At 25.9% G+C, this 19,594-nt stretch overlaps 2 protein-coding genes across 8 annotated transcripts; both read left to right on the top strand.

Annotated features, from left to right (window-relative positions):
* Positions 1-51: 51 nt before the first annotated feature.
* On the top strand, positions 52-7,472 carry LOC126900690 (NADH dehydrogenase [ubiquinone] 1 beta subcomplex subunit 11, mitochondrial). 2 transcript variants are annotated; one of them, XM_050676602.1, is made up of 3 exons: positions 52-67; positions 3,455-3,579; positions 7,054-7,472. In XM_050676602.1, coding segments are annotated over exons 1-3 (420 nt in total). In that variant the 5' UTR covers positions 52-66; the 3' UTR covers positions 7,348-7,472. The 2 variants fall into 2 exon arrangements, with proteins under 2 accessions (XP_050532559.1, XP_050532558.1); XM_050676601.1 differs by lacking the exon at positions 52-67 and having other exon boundaries at positions 3,285-3,579.
* Positions 7,473-8,577: 1,105 nt separating this feature from the next.
* Positions 8,578-19,106, top strand: LOC126900679 (protein FAM126B). 6 transcript variants are annotated; one of them, XM_050676573.1, is made up of 12 exons: positions 8,579-8,757; positions 8,918-9,038; positions 9,109-9,293; positions 10,320-10,454; positions 10,521-10,646; positions 11,352-11,575; positions 11,660-11,794; positions 12,746-12,876; positions 13,195-13,311; positions 15,742-16,139; positions 18,063-18,142; positions 18,825-19,106. In XM_050676573.1, exons 3-11 carry the CDS (start codon positions 9,144-9,146, stop codon positions 18,102-18,104), a joined length of 1,458 nt encoding a protein of 485 aa, XP_050532530.1. In that variant the 5' UTR covers positions 8,579-8,757; positions 8,918-9,038; positions 9,109-9,143; the 3' UTR covers positions 18,105-18,142; positions 18,825-19,106. The 6 variants fall into 6 exon arrangements, with proteins under 6 accessions (XP_050532535.1, XP_050532530.1, XP_050532533.1 ...); XM_050676576.1 differs by having other exon boundaries at positions 9,142-9,293; XM_050676575.1 differs by having other exon boundaries at positions 9,003-9,038.
* Positions 19,107-19,594: the final 488 nt, after the last annotated feature.

Raw genomic sequence — 19,594 nt, forward strand, 5'->3', positions numbered from 1 at the left:
ACAGGTCTGACATCTAGTAAACTTCGTTCATGATAAGTTATTAATTTGTAATTTACAAAAAAAGAAAGTAAGTAATTATAATAATTATATACTCATAGAGACTTTTAGAGGCTTAACCTCCACTTCCACAAAAAATTAAACAATTCGACGTACTATTGCACTAAAATAATTTTTTAGGTACAACATATATAATAAATAAGATATCCCAATAATTTTGTTTAATTTAGGTTTATATTGAGTAGTCAAACTTTGGTACCAATAAATAAAACATCTTTTTAACAAATATTATACATAAAGGTAATTAATTTTAAATTGGTTATTCTCTGTCGTGTTTTTTTGTTTTTATACGCGATTACTCACACTCCTGGACCGATTTTACTTAACGATATATCAAAATATCACGAAGTTTATCTAAATTAAGTTATTAGAACTATAATTTTAAAAAATTCCTCTCAGTTCGGTTAATTAATAGAATTTTTCTAAAAAATTAGTTTTGATGATACAGTCAATGTTGATATTTTTCATTTTCACTTAATATTGAAATAACTTTTTGAAAATTAGACGGATTACTGTAAATAAAAATTTTATAATACTTTAGACATAACGTTGCCAACAATAATTTTTTCGAAAATCTAATCATTAACCAAGGTAATATTGGGGACTTAAAAATCATATCGACATTTTTTTCTTTTGAATGATTGATAATGATTCAAAAACCCACATAAAATTAAAACTAATAAAATGTATTTTGAGATGAAAAAAGAAAAACTATCCGAAAATTAATTTTCTATGAACTATGGGACAATTAATACAAAAATCATACAAATTTCGGTAAAATGGCTGTTTTAGAAATGATTGGCATAAATATAATATATAGACATAATGACAAAGTTATTATGTCTATGCCCTAATATGACATGATCTGTAATGTATCACTGATAAATATTATTCCGATTTGTATGTCATATATATAGTATATTTGATTATAGAAAGTGTTTAGTAAGTAAGGAAATAGATTAACTTACAAATAATGAGAATAATAGAAACTCGTTTTCTTACTTAAGCCGGGTTTCTATTGCCTATTTTCCGAATTTTCGTTATTTATCTATATTTATCAAGCAGTGAAAATAGTGTACTTGTACGAATGTTCGACATTCGTCATCTTCCCGACAGTTGTCAGTATTTGTGACACGAATCAAAGGGATTATAAATATTTGTCCAAATACGCGATAAATAGGAACGGTCTACTATGCTATGTATTTTATTTTAACAAATACTCGTTCAAAATCAATACTATATTTATTTAAATAAATTTTCAATTGTATTATATTATTATACAAAGTGATTTTTTAAAACTAATCAATCAATTACCCTTAAAATAATGTGTTTTTTTTTATTTTGTTAGCTACATATTTATCTCTACATACCTGTTATAAAATAATGTTTAGGTCCCCATCCCTTATATCTTATGGAGATGTCAACTAATACTAGAAATATTAAAGCTTTTAAACTTTAAAAAATAAATAAGTTTTTTGTATCTAGTATTAAATAACAATAAAAACATGGAAAATATAAAACAATTTTACAAATAGACGAGTAATGGGAACCCAGATTTACTGATCAATATAATAAAAAACAAGGAAAAAAACGTTTTTCTGGGAAAATTACTTAGCGTGCTACGATTTTCAAAATTTTTGTTTTCAACGTAAGTGACTCCGAGAAAATTTTTGGCAAAGGTCACAACATTTTTTTCACTCGCCCTCAAACGTTTTAAAAGTTTGACTGGTTTCAAGAATAACGCTCGCTGACGCTAGCGTTTAACGACATAAGATTTAATATTTTCACTAAACCTGCCCTAAGACATTTTTGTGATGTCATAAAAAAATTAATTTAATCTGGTCATTTTTTATCTTTTTACGAGCTTTTATTTTTTTATACGCTCGAGACACCAGGTCCTGCCGCCGAAATTCTTGCAACACTTTACGACACGAAAACGATTTTTTTTCGATTCGCAACTTTACCACGGCAATCTACACGTTCCATGGAAGCGTCAAAAAGATCCGACTGAAACTCTGCTACAAGTGTTTTAAATTCATACAATTTTAACGAGAAATAAAGATTTTTCTGCATGTTAATACATACGTTTTATTATAAAACAAAACAAGGAAAAAAGTGCTTTTCTGGAAAAATTACTTAGCGTGCTACGATTTTCAATTTTTTTTTTCTACGCTTATTTTTTGATTAAGGGTATCGTCTAATTGTTGCGCATATATATAAATTCTAGTCAGTTACTTATTACTACTTATTAGGATGGTCCGAAGAGGCTAAGGCGCATTAGGCACGTTAGGCCTAATTTAAGCCTGGTTTAATAAATTTAAAGCAAATCAATTTTTTTCCTAGGTGGTTGTAATTACAGCTGATTCCTCATTTCAGTTTTAAATAAATCTACATTTTGTTTTTACAGTTTTACAGTTTTTACTAAAAACTAATAATAAAACTATTATATACTATTTTTAAGTTTTTATTTAGCATAAATTATAGTCGAATTATTATTAAATTGTTGACTTCGAGTCTTCTTATTTTCAACTCGTTCAAACGCTACTCATGGTAACACCTTATCTGTCACATTTTTGGGAAGTATGTGACGATTAGAACAAAGTTTTGTCCTGAACTGGCTAAACTACTGAGTTCTGATTCTCTCACTAGTTGTGAATTTATGAAAATTCAATTAGGTGTGGAATTAGGTGTTTTAATTATGATGGTCAAGCAGGCTATTGCTACCTTATCTTATGTTTTTATTTTTTAATTTGTTATCGGTTTTTTTAAAATATAGGTAATAATTATTAAATAAAAAAAATAACAACTTGTCTTTTATTTAAAGCACTTATTAATAATGCATTATTAATATATTATTGTTATTATTATTCCTAAATTATAGTTTAATATATTAATTATAAATAAACACCAACAAATAAAAAAAGCAAAATTAAATTAATAATTATTTACTATAGGTATATTTATTCATATTTCGAATAATTTTTCGATTCTCTCGATAAATAATAATAGTTGATTATTCTTATCATACGAGCAGACGATTTTAACTTCGAGTGATTTTTCGAGAGATTCACTCGATTATGAAAATGTCTCGATTACTAATCATTCGATTATCGAAATCATTCGATTATGCCCATCACTAGTTTTAAGTTATGTCCAATTATAAACAAATTTTATAGGTTATTATTAAATAGTTTTAACAACTTGGTCTTATCATTCTTATCAAATTTTCTTATTTTTCGTCGCAAGTTTTGATTCTTTTGCTTTATTTTAATTGAGATATTTGTAATACATTATTTTTGAGACAATTTTGGTATTTTTGAAGAAACCTAGATTGTTTATTGACCTTTGAAAATTATTTTTTCTTTATTAATTATTATTTTTATAATGAATTCCTTAGTGAATCTTATTCGAATATCAAGAATGACTTCTCAAGCCAATCGATTAATACATCGATTTATTTCTACATCTAAAAAAAACCAAGAAATTTGCGTGACTGATGCTGAAATTTCTCAACAAGAACCAGTAAGTTGATATTATTCTTAATTTGTTAATAATCATCAAGGTGCCCATGGAAAAATTATTAGTTTAAGTATAGGCTGTGAAGATATAGACAGCAGTATTGAAAAATATTTAGGTTAATAATGACATATTTAAGTTATGAAATTATTTAATACAATAAAATGTTTAAGTGCTAGATAACGTGACTAATGATAATCATATAATAACTGTTTATTGAATATTAATTTACTATTAATGTTGTCTGTAATATGTTTAATTTAACATTTATCTGTTACTCTTGAATAAAGTATATCAATTAAATAGAAAAATAAAATCTTTATTGCAACATACACATTTAACTAGTTTAAATTATTTTATATAATTACAACTTTAAATCAGTATTTTGGAAGTTAACTATTTTAAATATAGGCTAGAGGTGTGGGATATGTTATTTTTATTAAGATGCATAACTGTTGCACTACTCCTCCCTACCAGGCATAAAAATATTCATAACCTCTGAACTACTTGTTGAAAAGTTGTATTCAACCAGTAATTTCCTTAATTGGAAAATTTTCTATTATACGAACTAGTTATAAGGAAGAAAGGATAGATCTATAAGATATTAAATCACTCAAAAAAAAAAAAAAATGAGAACTAATTACTACTTCAATAAGTCAAAAACAATTTCTCTAATTTATTATTTTGGAAGAAATCTAGTGTTCAATAATAAATCAATCACACAGTATATATACAGAATGATCGGTTTATCATAAACCACTTAATTATTTGCAAAGTAAATATTTCTTGATTTATCAGCAAAAATTACATTTTAGAATCATTCCTTATAACATAAAGATGTGTTAACTTTATTTAAATAGCAAAATATATATTTTACTAGCTTAAAAAATAATCTAATTATGATTAATCGATAATAACTTTTAGCCCAGTACTTTGGAAGTTATTCTCATTTTTATATCTAGGCAAGAGGCAATGTACAGCCAGGAATCAACTAGTGATAAATATAGCTGCACCCACTCATCACCTCTAGTAATTATATTAAATTGCTAATAACTTTTAAAATACTGGTACAAAAGATTTTATCGACCAGTGATTTTTATTATTAGATTATTTCCTATTTTATAAACTAGTTAAATATGTACGTTTTTATTAAAAAAAATATAAAGTTGACACCCCTATAAATTATGAGGAATGATTCTGAAAAGTAATTTTTTGCTGATAAATCAAAAAACATATGTAGCTAAAAGAAATAAAAAAATTTTTTCAATATTTTATTTCTTTTAAGAATAATCAAGTGGCTTATGATAAACCAATCACTCTGTATATATAAATATACATATCCTACTATAGGCCAGTCAACGAAGGAGTAATTTTGGCGAATATCGGAAAAAATTCCCAACCAAATTTTTTTTTTAAAAAAAAGTTGAATTAAGATATGTATAATGACATACTGAAAGTCCTCATTGATTGCAATTGAGCTTTTTTTTTACAGCCTCGCAAAACTTCAAAAATAAGGAAATATGAGATCATGTAGCTTTTGTAATAATCCATTAAAATTTTTAAATTTAATACTATCTACAGATTTGCATCAAGGCGTTTTTTTTATGATAATGATTTTAATCACTGTCACATATCATCTATACTGCACCCAATATACACTCTGTGCCGGGACACTGCGGGGTTTTTTTTTAAATAGTGATTAGTTGAAATAGTAGCAATGGGTTTACTTTAATTATTTCATTATTATATTTAACAATAGAAGTTATTGAAGATAGAGTTATAACTTTATTTGACCTTTTAAGATTTATATCATGAAAGTTATTATCCACCATTGAGTTTATTAGAACAAGACCAATTTTATACACTTTATGACAATTAATTTTATCATTACCAGAAATTCTAGCTGGGTTGACAAAAATGAACATGACATAGGTAAAATAAGGAGACCAGTGACTATAGACAAGGACGTGATTAAAGAGGTGGAAAATGTTAAGTATTTAGGATCAGTTGTACAAAAGAGCGATGGTATTGACGAGAATGTAAGACACAGGATTAAGTGCAGGTGGTTGAAGTGGAGAGAAGCGTCTGGTGTCTTATGGGATAAAAGAATTCCAATGAGGCTGAAAAGTAAATTCTATAATACTATAGTGAGACTAGCTATGATGTATGGTTCATAGTGTTGGGCGGTTGATAAGAAAATAGAGCAGAGATGAGAATGCTTAGTTGGATGAGTGGAGTGACTAGAGAAGATAGGATAAGGAACGAGCATATAAGAGAAAGTATAGGTGTAGCGTCAATTGTGGATAAGATGAGAGATAATAGACTTAGATGGTTTAGTCATGTTATGAGGAGAGAAGAATCGGAAGCTGTAAGAACAGTTATAGAAATTAATGTTGAAGGAAGAAGNTTAGAAATGAATGTTGAAGGAAGAAGAGGTAGAGGAAGACCAAAAAAGAGATGGAGGGATGCTATTGAATGCGATTTGAGGACAGCTGATGTGAGCGTAGAAGATGTGGGAGATCGTGTCAAGTGGAAGCTTAGGATAAGGGTGGCCGACCCCAAGTAGTTGGGATTAAGGCAAAGAAAAAGAAAAATATTACCAGAAATTCCGGTGGCAATTGACAAAATATAATTGTTGTTTGGGAATGTACAATATAGCGTTTAGTTGGGTTTAAACAATATAGCGTCAAATCAATTACCTACTCTATCGGTTGTATCTTAATATATACTACATTTTAATGATACTATAAATAAATAAACTCACACATACACACATGTGCATTTATAACATTGTGTGTAATGTAAGTTTAACAATGTTAAAAAGTAACCGTAAAATAAAAAATATGGAAAATGAATTTTAGTACTCATATTAAATGTAAAGTAACTCAAAAAATATTTGTTTAAATGAAAAAATATAAGATACCTTTTTTATTTAGAATTGTCTTTTAAACAACTTTTGTACGAAACTTTTTTTTTGTAAGTTAAATATTTTTTGAGAAAATTAAAAAAGCTCATATTTTTTAACTTTTATGAGGCTGTAAAAAAAAAGCTCAATTGCAATCAATGAGGACTTTTAGTATGTCATTATACATATCTTAATTCAATTAAAAAAAAAAAAAAAATTTGGTTGGGAATTTTTTCCCACATTTTTCCTTTGTTGACTGGCCTACTACTAATATTCATAAATCAAAATTTGTGTTGTTCCAATTGATTTGTATTATTAAAGCTCTACTGTATAATTTATTTTTGCCTAAATTTGAAAGTATCATTTCATATTTTCAAGTATAGTTTAAAAACATATCTTAATTCTATTATATTATTTAAGAATGTTCTTAAATAAATCATAAAAATTATAGTGTTCACTTATTACTAAAAGCAATCCATTTAAATGCTACTTTTTTGACATGTTATTTTGATACAATTTTTATAGTTACTTATCTTTTAAAAATCATTATTATACTATTTTTTTTTTTTTAATAGCCTAAACGAAATTGGCAATCTTATGGTTTTGAAAAAGATGATGAGACAGCTGATTTAAATGCCATGCATTCTACAGCCTTTTTTTCAGTCACTCTTTGTTTAGTAGGCGGTGCTTTTATTTTTGCCTACATGCCTGATTACAATTATAAAGGTTGGGGTGAAAGAGAAGCGTTCCTCGAGTTAAGAAGAAGAGAAGAACAAGGTTTACCACTTATTGATCCAAATTATATTGATCCCAGCTTAATCAATCTACCTAGTGATGAAGAATTAGGAGATACAGAGATTGTAATTTAAAATGTTTTTAATGCAAGAAATGTGTCAAACACATTCATTTTTTTAGTGAATTAATGAAGTATATTTCAATATGAAATAACTCGCAGATTTGATTGTAAAATAAATGTAATAATTATGTTATCAAACTGAAGTTATTTTATTTCTTTAAGTCCTTTAAAATAAAATTAATATCAGTTTTTATTTTCAAATTTTACACCTTGACTGATTTATTATTTTTTTAATACTTAAAAGAGAAGTTATGACATACTTAATGCATAATATTTTGATCTTACAGATTATATAATACCTGTAAGTACTATACGTAGTACATTATTTTAGGTAGTGCAAAGGAAGGGTGAGTTACCCCATAATATACTGCCGATTTAGCAGTTTTGTATGAAGATGGTAAATATATTGTACTTAACATTTTTTTAAAAGTGAAGAGCTATAAATATTTCTTAGGGAAGCTAAAAGTTAATGTAGAAGATGTATTTTATAAATGAAATTTTAATCTCCTGCTTAAATTTTACACTGGTATGGACCCAATCCAAGTCAAAACTACTAGGTTATTTAGTTAATGAGATATCTGTATTAGAATGAATATTTTGGGGTCCTAAATTCATTTTTCTCTCTTACTCTTTAATATATTGTAACATAAATATACGTATAATTTTTAAGGGGGAAGGGCTAAACGTTACTTAGATCATTGAGAATGATTGATTAAAAAATGTACTATAGTACATTTCTACTTAATCAGCATATATAAAAGTATTAATAAAATTAATTGTATGTGTGTTGTATTTATGTTTTAATAATAAATAATTAAACATAAAATACATAAATATTATTTTTAGTTGCCTGTTGTATTGTCTTCTAAAGAACAGGCGATGGAAGTAGACAACACAAGCCATTTTTTGATAAAAAATCATTGAAATTCTAAACGTGTTTTGATTTTATTTGTAATGCTCATTGTATATTTTAAAATACATAAATAAAATGTATATATTTATATAAACAAATAGACACTAAAAAACATAGTCATCATTAAAGTGATGACCATTTCTGTGTTCTAAACTTACCCACAGACTGTATAAAGATAAATATTTTCATACTATCTGCGACTTGAAAATAAAGAGTGGAACATTGTTGATAGATTGTCGGATTGGGTTTTCGTTGTATTCCCGGAAATTACAATACTAATGATAAGGTCGAACATATGATATTTTGATGATATATTCATATCATCTTGGACGACCAGCAAGACTGGTTTATAATATATTGACTTAAAATAATTACTTTCTCAGTATATTTGACATTTGCTTTTTTGGAAACCACTATTGAGTATTTTTTAATCTTAAATACTAACGTAAAAGTACTTAAGTACTATCTAATTATTCTGTTTTAGTATATAATATACAGAAAATAAAAAAAGTAGGTACAATCAAGAAAAATTATTTTGCTAAAATTTTTATCTAAATATTATATTACTTAAACTTAATTACAATTTGTCATGCCAGTTTTTCCTATGAAAATAATTATTTAAATTATTAAATTATTATTAATGACAGTTTAAATTTTGTATTGTTTTTAGTTAAAAAGAAATTTTACCCTATTTCAAATTACATTAGTTTATTTATATAAATTGCTAATTATTTATTTAAAAATATATTCTTTAGCAATAGTCAGAATCAATACATTTTTAACACTGTTATGTGAGTACTTTTCAATATTTAAACATTTTTATATTAGTGTCACTTGTAAATAATATGATTATTCTTTAAGTTCAACTATCTACTATTGTGTTATGAAATTTAGTCATGGTGGAGATAGAAATCAAAGATTGGCTTTCGGAAATTGCCACTTTGGAAAAAGATGATTGGGCTACATTTGCTGTTTCAACAACTCAGAATAAGATACTTATAGAATCTATTTATGCTGTACTTGATGAAATTAAAAAATATTCAAAGGTTTATTTTATTTTAATTAAATTTGGAATATATGTAAAAATATATATATAAATATATTTTTTTGAATTTTTAGTCAATTAATTTGTTAATAAAAAAATTAGTAAATATTTCTGCAACTGAGAGAGATAACGATCAAATTCTACTTTTTATAAAAATGAGATTTTGTTACCATCGTATTTAGAATTTTATCATGCATATTATTTTTCATTATGATCTAAGTACAAAGGCTAATATTTTAGAAGTTATATGTCAAAAACGTAACACTATATTCACAGTTTATGAAATTTAACTAATAAAACACAAGTTTTATAACTAATCTAATACTGATATATCATAATAACTAAACAAAAAAATAATAATGGAAGAGTAAATAGATTAAATTAATTTTCTTTGATAAAATAATTTTGATTTTTTACTTTTCAAAAATTAATAAAATGAACTTTTATTATAAATGTCTTTTGATATGACTGTTATGTCTATCAGGTACAGATTTACTTAAAAAAAAAAGAAGTATATTTTTCTTTGTTTCCCTTTTTGCAATAATAATATTTAAAATTTTATCTAAAACTACAAAAAAAATATTATGTTTTATTATGTAACAAATGATGCTTAATTTGTTTAATTTTTCGTTTAGATTACTTTGATTCCATTTAAATTATTTTCAATAAAATATGTGTTAAATATAAAAAATATATATTAGTATATATGTATCTTTATATTTATAAAAATATAAAAATGAACAAAAAACTTGATCTTTATTTAAACTTGGCTCATGAGTTGAGGAAATTGTTTTAAAATCAAGTTTCTATAGTTTTTTTAAGGACAAATATAAAACTAAAAATCTGGACTACTCTAATATATATATAAAGTTCTAGGGTTTAGGTTTGTTTACTTTTTAAATTACTCTTGTCAAATAGTAAATAAGATATTACTATTAATAACATTATATATAGACAAATGTAAAAAATTGATGCTATAATTTTGTTATCAAAGTTATATTTTAATAATTTAAAATATTTTACACAGTTGGTTGATCGTATTTGTGGTGCCTTATTCAACTGTTATAAAACTGAAGAAACTGACCTTCACTTATTTGTTTTATTATTTTTACCACATTTAACATATAATTACCTGAACTCACTTACACATGTTGACAAATTGGTTAGTAATAATATTTTTAAATTCATTGTCACTAATTTCTTATCACTCATGAAAACTATTTTTCAGAGTTGTAGAAGTATAGAAGCTTTATTAATTGGCATTTACAATTTAGAAATTGTGGATGAAAATAATACACCAAGAGTTATATCATTCCGTTTACCATCATTGGCCCAACCATCTATATATCATGAGGTATTTTAATAATAAATATTTTTGTTAGAAATATATTATTAGTTGAATTAATATTGTATCTTTTTATAGCACATTTATGTATTTTCCTTATTACCTCATCATAGGAGTATATTTCATAATCTATTTAACTTCGGGGTATATATTTATTCGATAACTATGAAAAAAGATAATAACGCTAATTAATGAGGCATAATCTTGAATGACTAACAGTGCATACCATTTCTTTTAATTTTTTTATTGAAATAAAATGAAATTTCATTTTTTATTATAGCTATCAAATTGTCATTATTGTTTAAAAGTCATTTAATGATTTAATTTTGTGAAATGCCTAAAAAAATAAAAACTCTTGTATAAAAGAGTAAAAAATGGGAAATTTTATATTGTTTAATTGTTAAATCACATATAAATCAAACATTTTTTAACCTTAAATTACTTTTACATAATATAAAAAATGAATTAATAAGTGATCACTTGTTTGCTTTTTGTACAACATTGTGATTAAATGTAATAGTTATTTAAAAAATGAAGAAGGAAAAATATTTATAATATTAAAGCTATATGGTATTTAAATTAGATAAAAATTGATAATATTTAATATATATCATAATATTTAACTATTATTCAATAACCAATAATATAATTATTTCCAACTTGCACCACAATTGTGCTAAATACTGATTTTTATTGTAAATAACTTTTGTTTAGCCTAGTAGTTTGGCTCCGACTTCATTAACTGAAACAGCAATTCGACGTTTAGAACAAAGAGATACACATCCTGTTCGTCGTGGACCATTTAATCAGATTGAAAAGCTTTCAGCATCAAATAGGATGGAAGTTCTTAGTCACTTATACTTCATTTATTACAAAAATATAAATCTTTTACCTGAAGTTTATAGTCCATTTGATCGTTTTTATAAAATTACAATCAAGTACATAAACAATTATTTGTATTTGATAAATTTCTACAGATAAGTATATGAATTCTCTAACACTATTTATTTATTTTTTATAAGAATGCTTACTCAAGGTTTTCATCAGATACATTCAACTTCATTTGACAGTGCAGACATTTTACCTTCAGCAGACTCAAGAATACACTTGTCTCCCAAGTTTTTAATTCATTTACTTTATTGTTTATACATTTCAATGTAATTATAATTTATAGCAATATATATAAATATACAGGGGTCCCACTATGCTTTGACAACTTTTTGTAATAACAAATATATTCCATTACTTTATAAAAAAAATAATTTTTACAATTTGGAACTATTAGACAAAAATAGCATAGTTTTTATCATTTATTATTAATTATAAAAGATATAAAATTATATTAACGTTTTTTTAAAATTAAAATAACCATTTAATTAAATTTAAAAGCTTTTATTTAACTTGACATTCTTGTCATTTGTCAGTCTTCCATTATGCTACAAATCTTTGAACTAAATTTTGACCCACTTCAGGTTCACAGAACAATATAAATATTTAAAATTTGTTTTTTAAAACATGTTACTTACAGAACATCCATATATTATTTTATATTATATTATAGAGTGTTCAGTAAGTAAGAAATGGGTTTCTATGGTTTTCATTGTCTGTAGTAATTAATCTATTTCTTTACTTGTTTAATACCTGTATAATTATACTTATACGTTTATTGTATAGAATAACCTTAGAGTATCTGTGCATCCTTCATTGTATTGTTGTTCTTTGCTCTCATAATCCAGGTTATTATGGGAGTCTAAAAAGGACAAAATAAAATAATATAAAAAATTTAAAAACAAAAAAAGCTTTTATAAAATACAGTCATGTAAAAAGTTATAGTAAGCTTAAAACAAATAATTAAATTTTGCTTTGACACGCACCAATGATAAAATACAGTAACTACATTTAATTAAAAAATATTCATCAGCATAGATTTTAGCTCTCATTAAAAAATCTAGAAAAATCTAATGTATTGTTTAAAAAAAATATGTAAAAAAGAGGAAATGTACCACTATCCTAGGTTTAAAATAAGTGTATTTTAAGTATAAAGTTTTAAGAATTAAAAATATTATAATATTATATTTAATTATAATATGTTAATTTTCTTTTTAAAGATTCAACTGTGCAAAAGCAGAAGCAATACAAGCCCTGGACAATGTTTATTATCGAGCATGTTATCACTGCTATTGTGAAGTGATACTATTAGCAAATGCTATAAAAAATTCTTGTGAAGGATATTTTGACGGTAATACTTATTAATCATACTTATAGGAAATATTGTTTGTAATATTTTATTGATTTAATAGTTTAACCATTGATTGTTCATTGCTGAGCAAATGATAAATTTTTAATTTTTTGACCCTTGGAACATTTTTATTCTTCAATTATATAATTTTTAAAATCAAATTAAGACATAAAAAATGTGAAAAATTCTTTTTTAGACCATCTTTTAGCTTTGATACGAAGCTGAAAAGATATTAATTTTATTATGTGTTTTTTTTTAATACTAAATTGGAGTTCATTTAATTAAACTCTCAGATTGTATTATTTTTTTTTTAAAAAGGTGGTCAATCACTCAATGTTTCATCTGTGGGAACACCTGTAAACAATAGCTCATGTAGTACTCCAGTATCAAAATCAATGATTACAAATGCATCATTCAGGACAAAAAAATTACCAGGTAATAATGTACATTATTATAAAAATCTTTTAAATATTTAAAAAAAAACAATTCGTTAAGTTTTTTAATTATTACAATGTATTTTTGAGATCGTAAGCTATAATTTTAAAATTTATTCCTAAAAATTATATTGGATGAGTCTACTATCATGAACCACTTTATTTATCATATATATTTTACACTTTATTATTATTAAATATTTTTTGGGGGTTTATCATGGATATCTTATAATGGTATTAAATTCTTCTTCTTCTTTTTCTTTGTCTTAATCCCAATTACTTGAATTCAACCACCCTTATCCTAAACTTCCACTTGACAAGATCTCCCACATTCTCTACGCTTACATCAGCTGTCCTCATATCGCATTCAATAATATCTCTCCATCTCTTTTTTGGTCTTCCTCTACCTCTTCTTCCTTCAACATTAATTTCTATAACTGTTCCTACAACTTCCAATTCTTCTCTCCTCATAACATGACTAAACCATCTAAGTCTATTATCTCTCATCTTATCCACGATTGACACTACACCTATACTTTCTCTTATATGCTCGTTCCTTATCCTATCTTCTCTAGTCACTACACTCATCCAACTAAGCATTCTCATCTCTGCTCTATTTTCTTATCAACCGCCCAACACTATGAACCATACATCATAGCTAGTCTCACTATAGTATTATAGAATTTACTTTTCAGCCTCATTGGAATTCTTTTATCCCATAAGACACCAGACGCTTCTCTCCACTTCAACCACCTGCACTTAATCCTGTGTCTTACATTCTCGTCAATACCATCGCTCTTTTGTACAACTGATCCTAAATACTTAACATTTTCCACCTCTTTAATCACGTCCTTGCCTATAGTCACTGGTCTCCTTATTTTACCTATGTCATGTTCTCCTTCATCAAACTCGTACTCTATATACTCTGTCTTACTTCTACTTATTCTTAAACCATTTTCTTTAAGAGTTGATCTCCACACCTCTAGCCTTTGATTAATTTCCTCACTATTTTCTCCTATTAACACTATATCGTCAGCAAACAACATGCACCACGTCACTTCTCCTTGTATTTTTCTAGTAATTTCATCCATCACTATAGAAAATAAGTAAGGGCTTAAAGCAGAACCCTGATGCACTCCTATTCGAATACCTTCCGTTACTCCTCCCACACTTTTGACCCTGGTACAAGTGCCATCATACATATCCTCTATTATATTAATGTACCTTTTCGGGACTCCTTTTCTCATTAATACCCACTTTAGAACCTCTCTCGGTACTCTTTCATACGCTTTCTCCAAATCTATGAATACCATACAAAGCTTTTTCTTCTTTTTCCTAAACTTTTCTATTAGTTGCCTCACACAAAATAATGGCTCCATTGTTGAATTACCAGGCATAAACCCAAACTAGTTTTTATATACCAATGTCTCATTTCTTATTCTCTTATCTATTACCTTTTCCCAAATTTTCATACTATGACTCATAAGCTTTATGCCTCTATAATTTCCACACTCCTGTATGTCACCTTTACCTTTAAATATTGGCACCACAATACTATTCCTTCATTCATTTGGAATTTTCCCTTCTAATAAATTTTTATTTAAAAGTTCCGTCAACCACCTAATATTTTCCATACTTCTACTGGCACTTCACTGTACACTACAGTACAATGGTACTACTGCTTTATTCTTTTTCATTGATGCCACAGCCTCCCATACCTCTTTCTCATTAATAAAATCTACCAGTCCCTCATTCCACGAGGTATCTTCTAACGTCTCTTTTGGGTACTCCTCATTCAGTAATTTTTCAAAATATTCTTTCCACCTTTTTTTCACATCATCATCACTCGAGAGTACCCAAGCATATTTAATAATTTTACTACACTAACATTTCTCAAAGTAATATTAAATAATTTAGTCATAGGTACAAATATGGGATCACTTAGCAGATTTCACCATTCTTATAAAAATTTTATAAGGAAAAAAAAAGATGCTTTATATTTTTTTATAAATAATTTTTATTTTCAAAATCTTGTCTTTTAATATTGTGAGTGTGTAATATCATCGGTGTAGTATGTGTAATTTATTTAAAACAGTAATATATTTTGTTTCAACAATAATAGTTAAAATACTACAGAAGTAGAAAAAAATGTATGTGTACAATGTTATACATAATTGTTTCTTTATAAATAAATAAGAAAAATGTTAGATATACCATTTTGAGCAGAGTAAGAAGAAAAATTTTTTATTCTTTGAAACTTAAGCACCCTCCAGTTTAAAACGCTATTTGTACCTATGAATTAAAAAATCATTTAATTTAAACAAAATGTTTGTTAAACACTAAGAAAAATATGATGAGTTCTCTTGAATTCCCTCTCACTTTAATTCCTGCTTATTCATAAAAAATAACTGTATAACTCATATTTTCTTAGATGATATTCCTATACAAAATAGTCATGGTACAGTTAACGAAAGTTTTGATGCTGGATCTAATTTAACCTCAATAGTAGAAGAAACTGATGGAAAAGATTTAATTGTGGATTCTGTTCCAATTAAAAGAAGTTTACCAAAAATAGCTGCGAATTTTGGTAAGAAAACTGCTGAAAAAATAGCTATTGCAGTGAAAAGCTCTTCAAATACAAAAGTGTCAAAACTCTGTTCACAAAATGGATCAGATATTTATGAAACAGATGAAAGTGGAATAGATTTAACTGGATCTGATATATCAGATTCAAAAGCTGGTGTTGGTCACGAGGAAAAAGGAACACTTACCCCTTTGTTGAGTAAGAGAAATCCTAGCATTGACATTGAAACTGCTAGATCCATTCAGGTAAATTTAAAGACATTTTTTATATTTAAATCATCACTTGAAAACATTTTGAAAAATAAATGTTTTTAAATACTTTCTAATATGACTTTAATAATAAGTTACATTTTAAATTATGTTACAATATAATAAATAGGCATATTGTGATTATAGTTAATTTAGTATTTTATAGCTAGTATTGTATTAAAAAAATTAACTTTCAGAGAGATAATAATAATTATGATAATTTAAAACCTATAAATCCTATAAAGGATGCCAGAGAATTGGAATATATAAATTATATGTTTAATTTATAAAAAGGGAGATGCAATGGACTGTGGTAATTATAGGGGAATATCCTTGCTATGTACAACTTATAAAATTCTCTCTATCATTATCTTAACTGCTCACGACCATATGCAGTAGATATTATAGGAGAATACCAAAGTGGGTCTTAATGGAAAGATCATATATTGACGCTCAAGCAACTTACAGAGAAATATTATGAATTCAATAAGAAATTGTATTTACTATTTGTGGATTTTAGACTAGCATATGATTCGATTAAAAGAGAAGCATTATGGAAACATCTAGAACTATTCGGTATATCAGCCAAATTAAGAGCAATAATCCAAATGTGTATAGAAACAGCAAGATGCAAAGTAAGATTTGGACAAACACACTCTGAAGAGTTTAAAACTACAGTTAGACTAAAACAGTGTGATGCACTCTCTTATACTCTTTAACATCGCACTGGAGGTAGTAGCTCGAAGCATACATAATAAATATAAAGGAATTGATATCGGAAAATCTGTATTAATATTAGTGTATGATTATTGTATTATCCAATATTGATGATATTGTAGTACTTGGAGAAACTGAAGACTATATAAAACTAGCAACAGAGGAATTAATACGAAGTGCCAAAACATTTATGATTTAAAATAAATGAAAACCAAGTATACATGTATAACAAGAAAACAACCACAAATACATCAGACAAGAAATATACAGATAGTACAGATTGTAGAGTTTAAATTTGAAAAAGTACATAGTTTTAAATATCTTGGTACAGAACTAAACAGCCAAAACAACAATCACAAAGATATTAAGAAACATGTTCTAGCAGGTAACAGAGATGTATACATGTACTATCTAAATGCCTGCACTCAAAGCTACTATCAATAAAATCTAAAATGAGACTATACAAAATCATAACGTATGCATGTGAGACATGGCCAACAACATTAGAAAATGAGAGAATATTGGCTATAGCAGAAAGAAAGTTTCTAAGGAAGATATGAGGACCTAAAATAAATAATGTAACTCAAAGATATGAAATAAGGTCAAACGAAGAAGTATATAATGCCTTTGGAGAACCAAATATAATTGGGGTAGTTAGAGCCAAAAAACTAAGTTGGCTAGGTCACAAACTAAGGTCTAATATGATTGAAAAGGAGGACCTAAGTTGGAAGCCACAAGGAAAGAGACCCTTAGGTAGACCTAAACAACGATGGCTTAATAAAGTCTCAAAGGATCTAACAACGCTAGGAGTTGAAAACTACAGGGAAGTAGCAATGGATAGAGAGAGATGGAAGGAATTGTGTGTTGCAATGGTACTTGACGGTCTTTAAAGCTGAAGAAAAAGAAAGAAAACCTATCTAGCTTAACCAATTTTGAATATTTTCAGAAATGTATGTGTCTTGATTACATTTTATGTTGGGTATAATTTCTGTTTAGGTCCATAGTGTATGATCAGACTTAATGTTAAAAAAAAAAGTATATTTTCTTTTAATTATATGGAACAGTTATAAAAAAAAAAATTTAACACTACTAATTAAATAAATTTATCATATAAGAATTTCTAATCTACATATGATTAAATTTATGTATTATTGATTCAATAAATGCTATAAGTTAAGAATTTTTTAATTACACAATTTTCAGATGAATGTTAACACTAAGTGTTACAAAGAACGATTCTATTAGTTTATTTCTAAATCTTCTCCAATATTCATATATTCATGGTAATTTTAATAAATATTTAAAAAAAAAATTTTTTTCTTAAGTTATTGTAGTAATGAATTACTTGGCTTTTTAAAAGTAAAATTTTGAAAAAATAAAAATTTATTTTAAATTATTTATTTTAATACTGCATTATTATATACTATAAGGATCAAAGGCGTTTTCAGGGTTTCATCTTGGAAAGAGATATTAATATAGACATTTTTTTATTATCCCCTCCACAATTCATCTTTGTCATGTTTTTTTTTTATTATAAAGTTCTATCCTCTCGTGAGAACGCCCATGATTAGATTATTTTACTTTTTATGTAACTTTATTTTTTTAATTGCCTCATTTTATTACTACAAATTTTTACTTATATTTAATTTTTCATTGGTTTATCAAATTTCGTGAAATGTTGCTTTTTATTTTTGCTTTTTTCTTAGTATTTTAATTTGCAATATTTTTCAGTTTTTTTGTAGTTACAGCCTTTTTGTTTTATAAAATATCTCACAAATTGATAAAATTTCTATTTTATAAACTAAGCTTACTTATTGTAATTAGTTAAATTTTGTGTAATTTTAAAGAAAATTTTATACAAATTTACTGTATATTAGTTACTACTAAATGATATGCCTGCTATTTATAGAATATATCCATTTATTTTAATATTAACAATATTTACTAAGTCATTTACTTTTACAGATTGAGAGTACTGCATTTTAATTCGGATACAACTTATTACATTTAATGGTCTATAGATAATATATAGTATTCTGGTGGTTTGTGGTGTTCTGCCTGAAACGTATCAAATTTTTGTAGAACTAGTATTCCATTGTGATAATTATGTAAATTTAATTTTAATATTGTACTTAATTATAATCTTCCTGTTAAAACTGTTATTTAATTTTACGGTATACATTTTATTACATCATTAAAGTATTATCTTTTTATCTTAATAAAAATTGAATTGGATTATGCTTAATATATGTCGTCACTGAGGGAGAATTGAGTTACAATACGAAATATTCACCATTTCCACAAAAAAAAGTTGGTTTAATTTAATAAATATTTTAGCATAGAGAAACTATTTATTTTACCATTCCTTATCTCACTATAGTCTGCTACACAAGAAAAGCACAAACTTATATTTCCAACTACTTTTAGGATAACTTTTTTTTACATATTTTTTTCAACACTGTACTATTTAATTCTTAAAATATTATTTTATTATTGATATATTACTTGCATTTAAGACCAATTGACTACAGATTGATGAATTATTATCATTTATTTATTTATTAATAATAAAAATAGACTTAATATAAAGATCTTAACGCGATCTTATCATATTATTTTAAATGAATCATACATACACTAAAATGTAAAAAAATACAGATGGTTATCATGTTAACACTAATAATAGAAAATACATAAGTTTTTTAAAATGGAGAACCCGTAATATAAAAATTTAT

Source organism: Daktulosphaira vitifoliae, unplaced genomic scaffold (assembly GCF_025091365.1).
Source record: "Daktulosphaira vitifoliae isolate Bord-2020 unplaced genomic scaffold, ASM2509136v1 Scaffold_3, whole genome shotgun sequence".
In the NCBI taxonomy this organism is placed as follows: Eukaryota; Metazoa; Arthropoda; class Insecta; order Hemiptera; family Phylloxeridae; genus Daktulosphaira; species Daktulosphaira vitifoliae.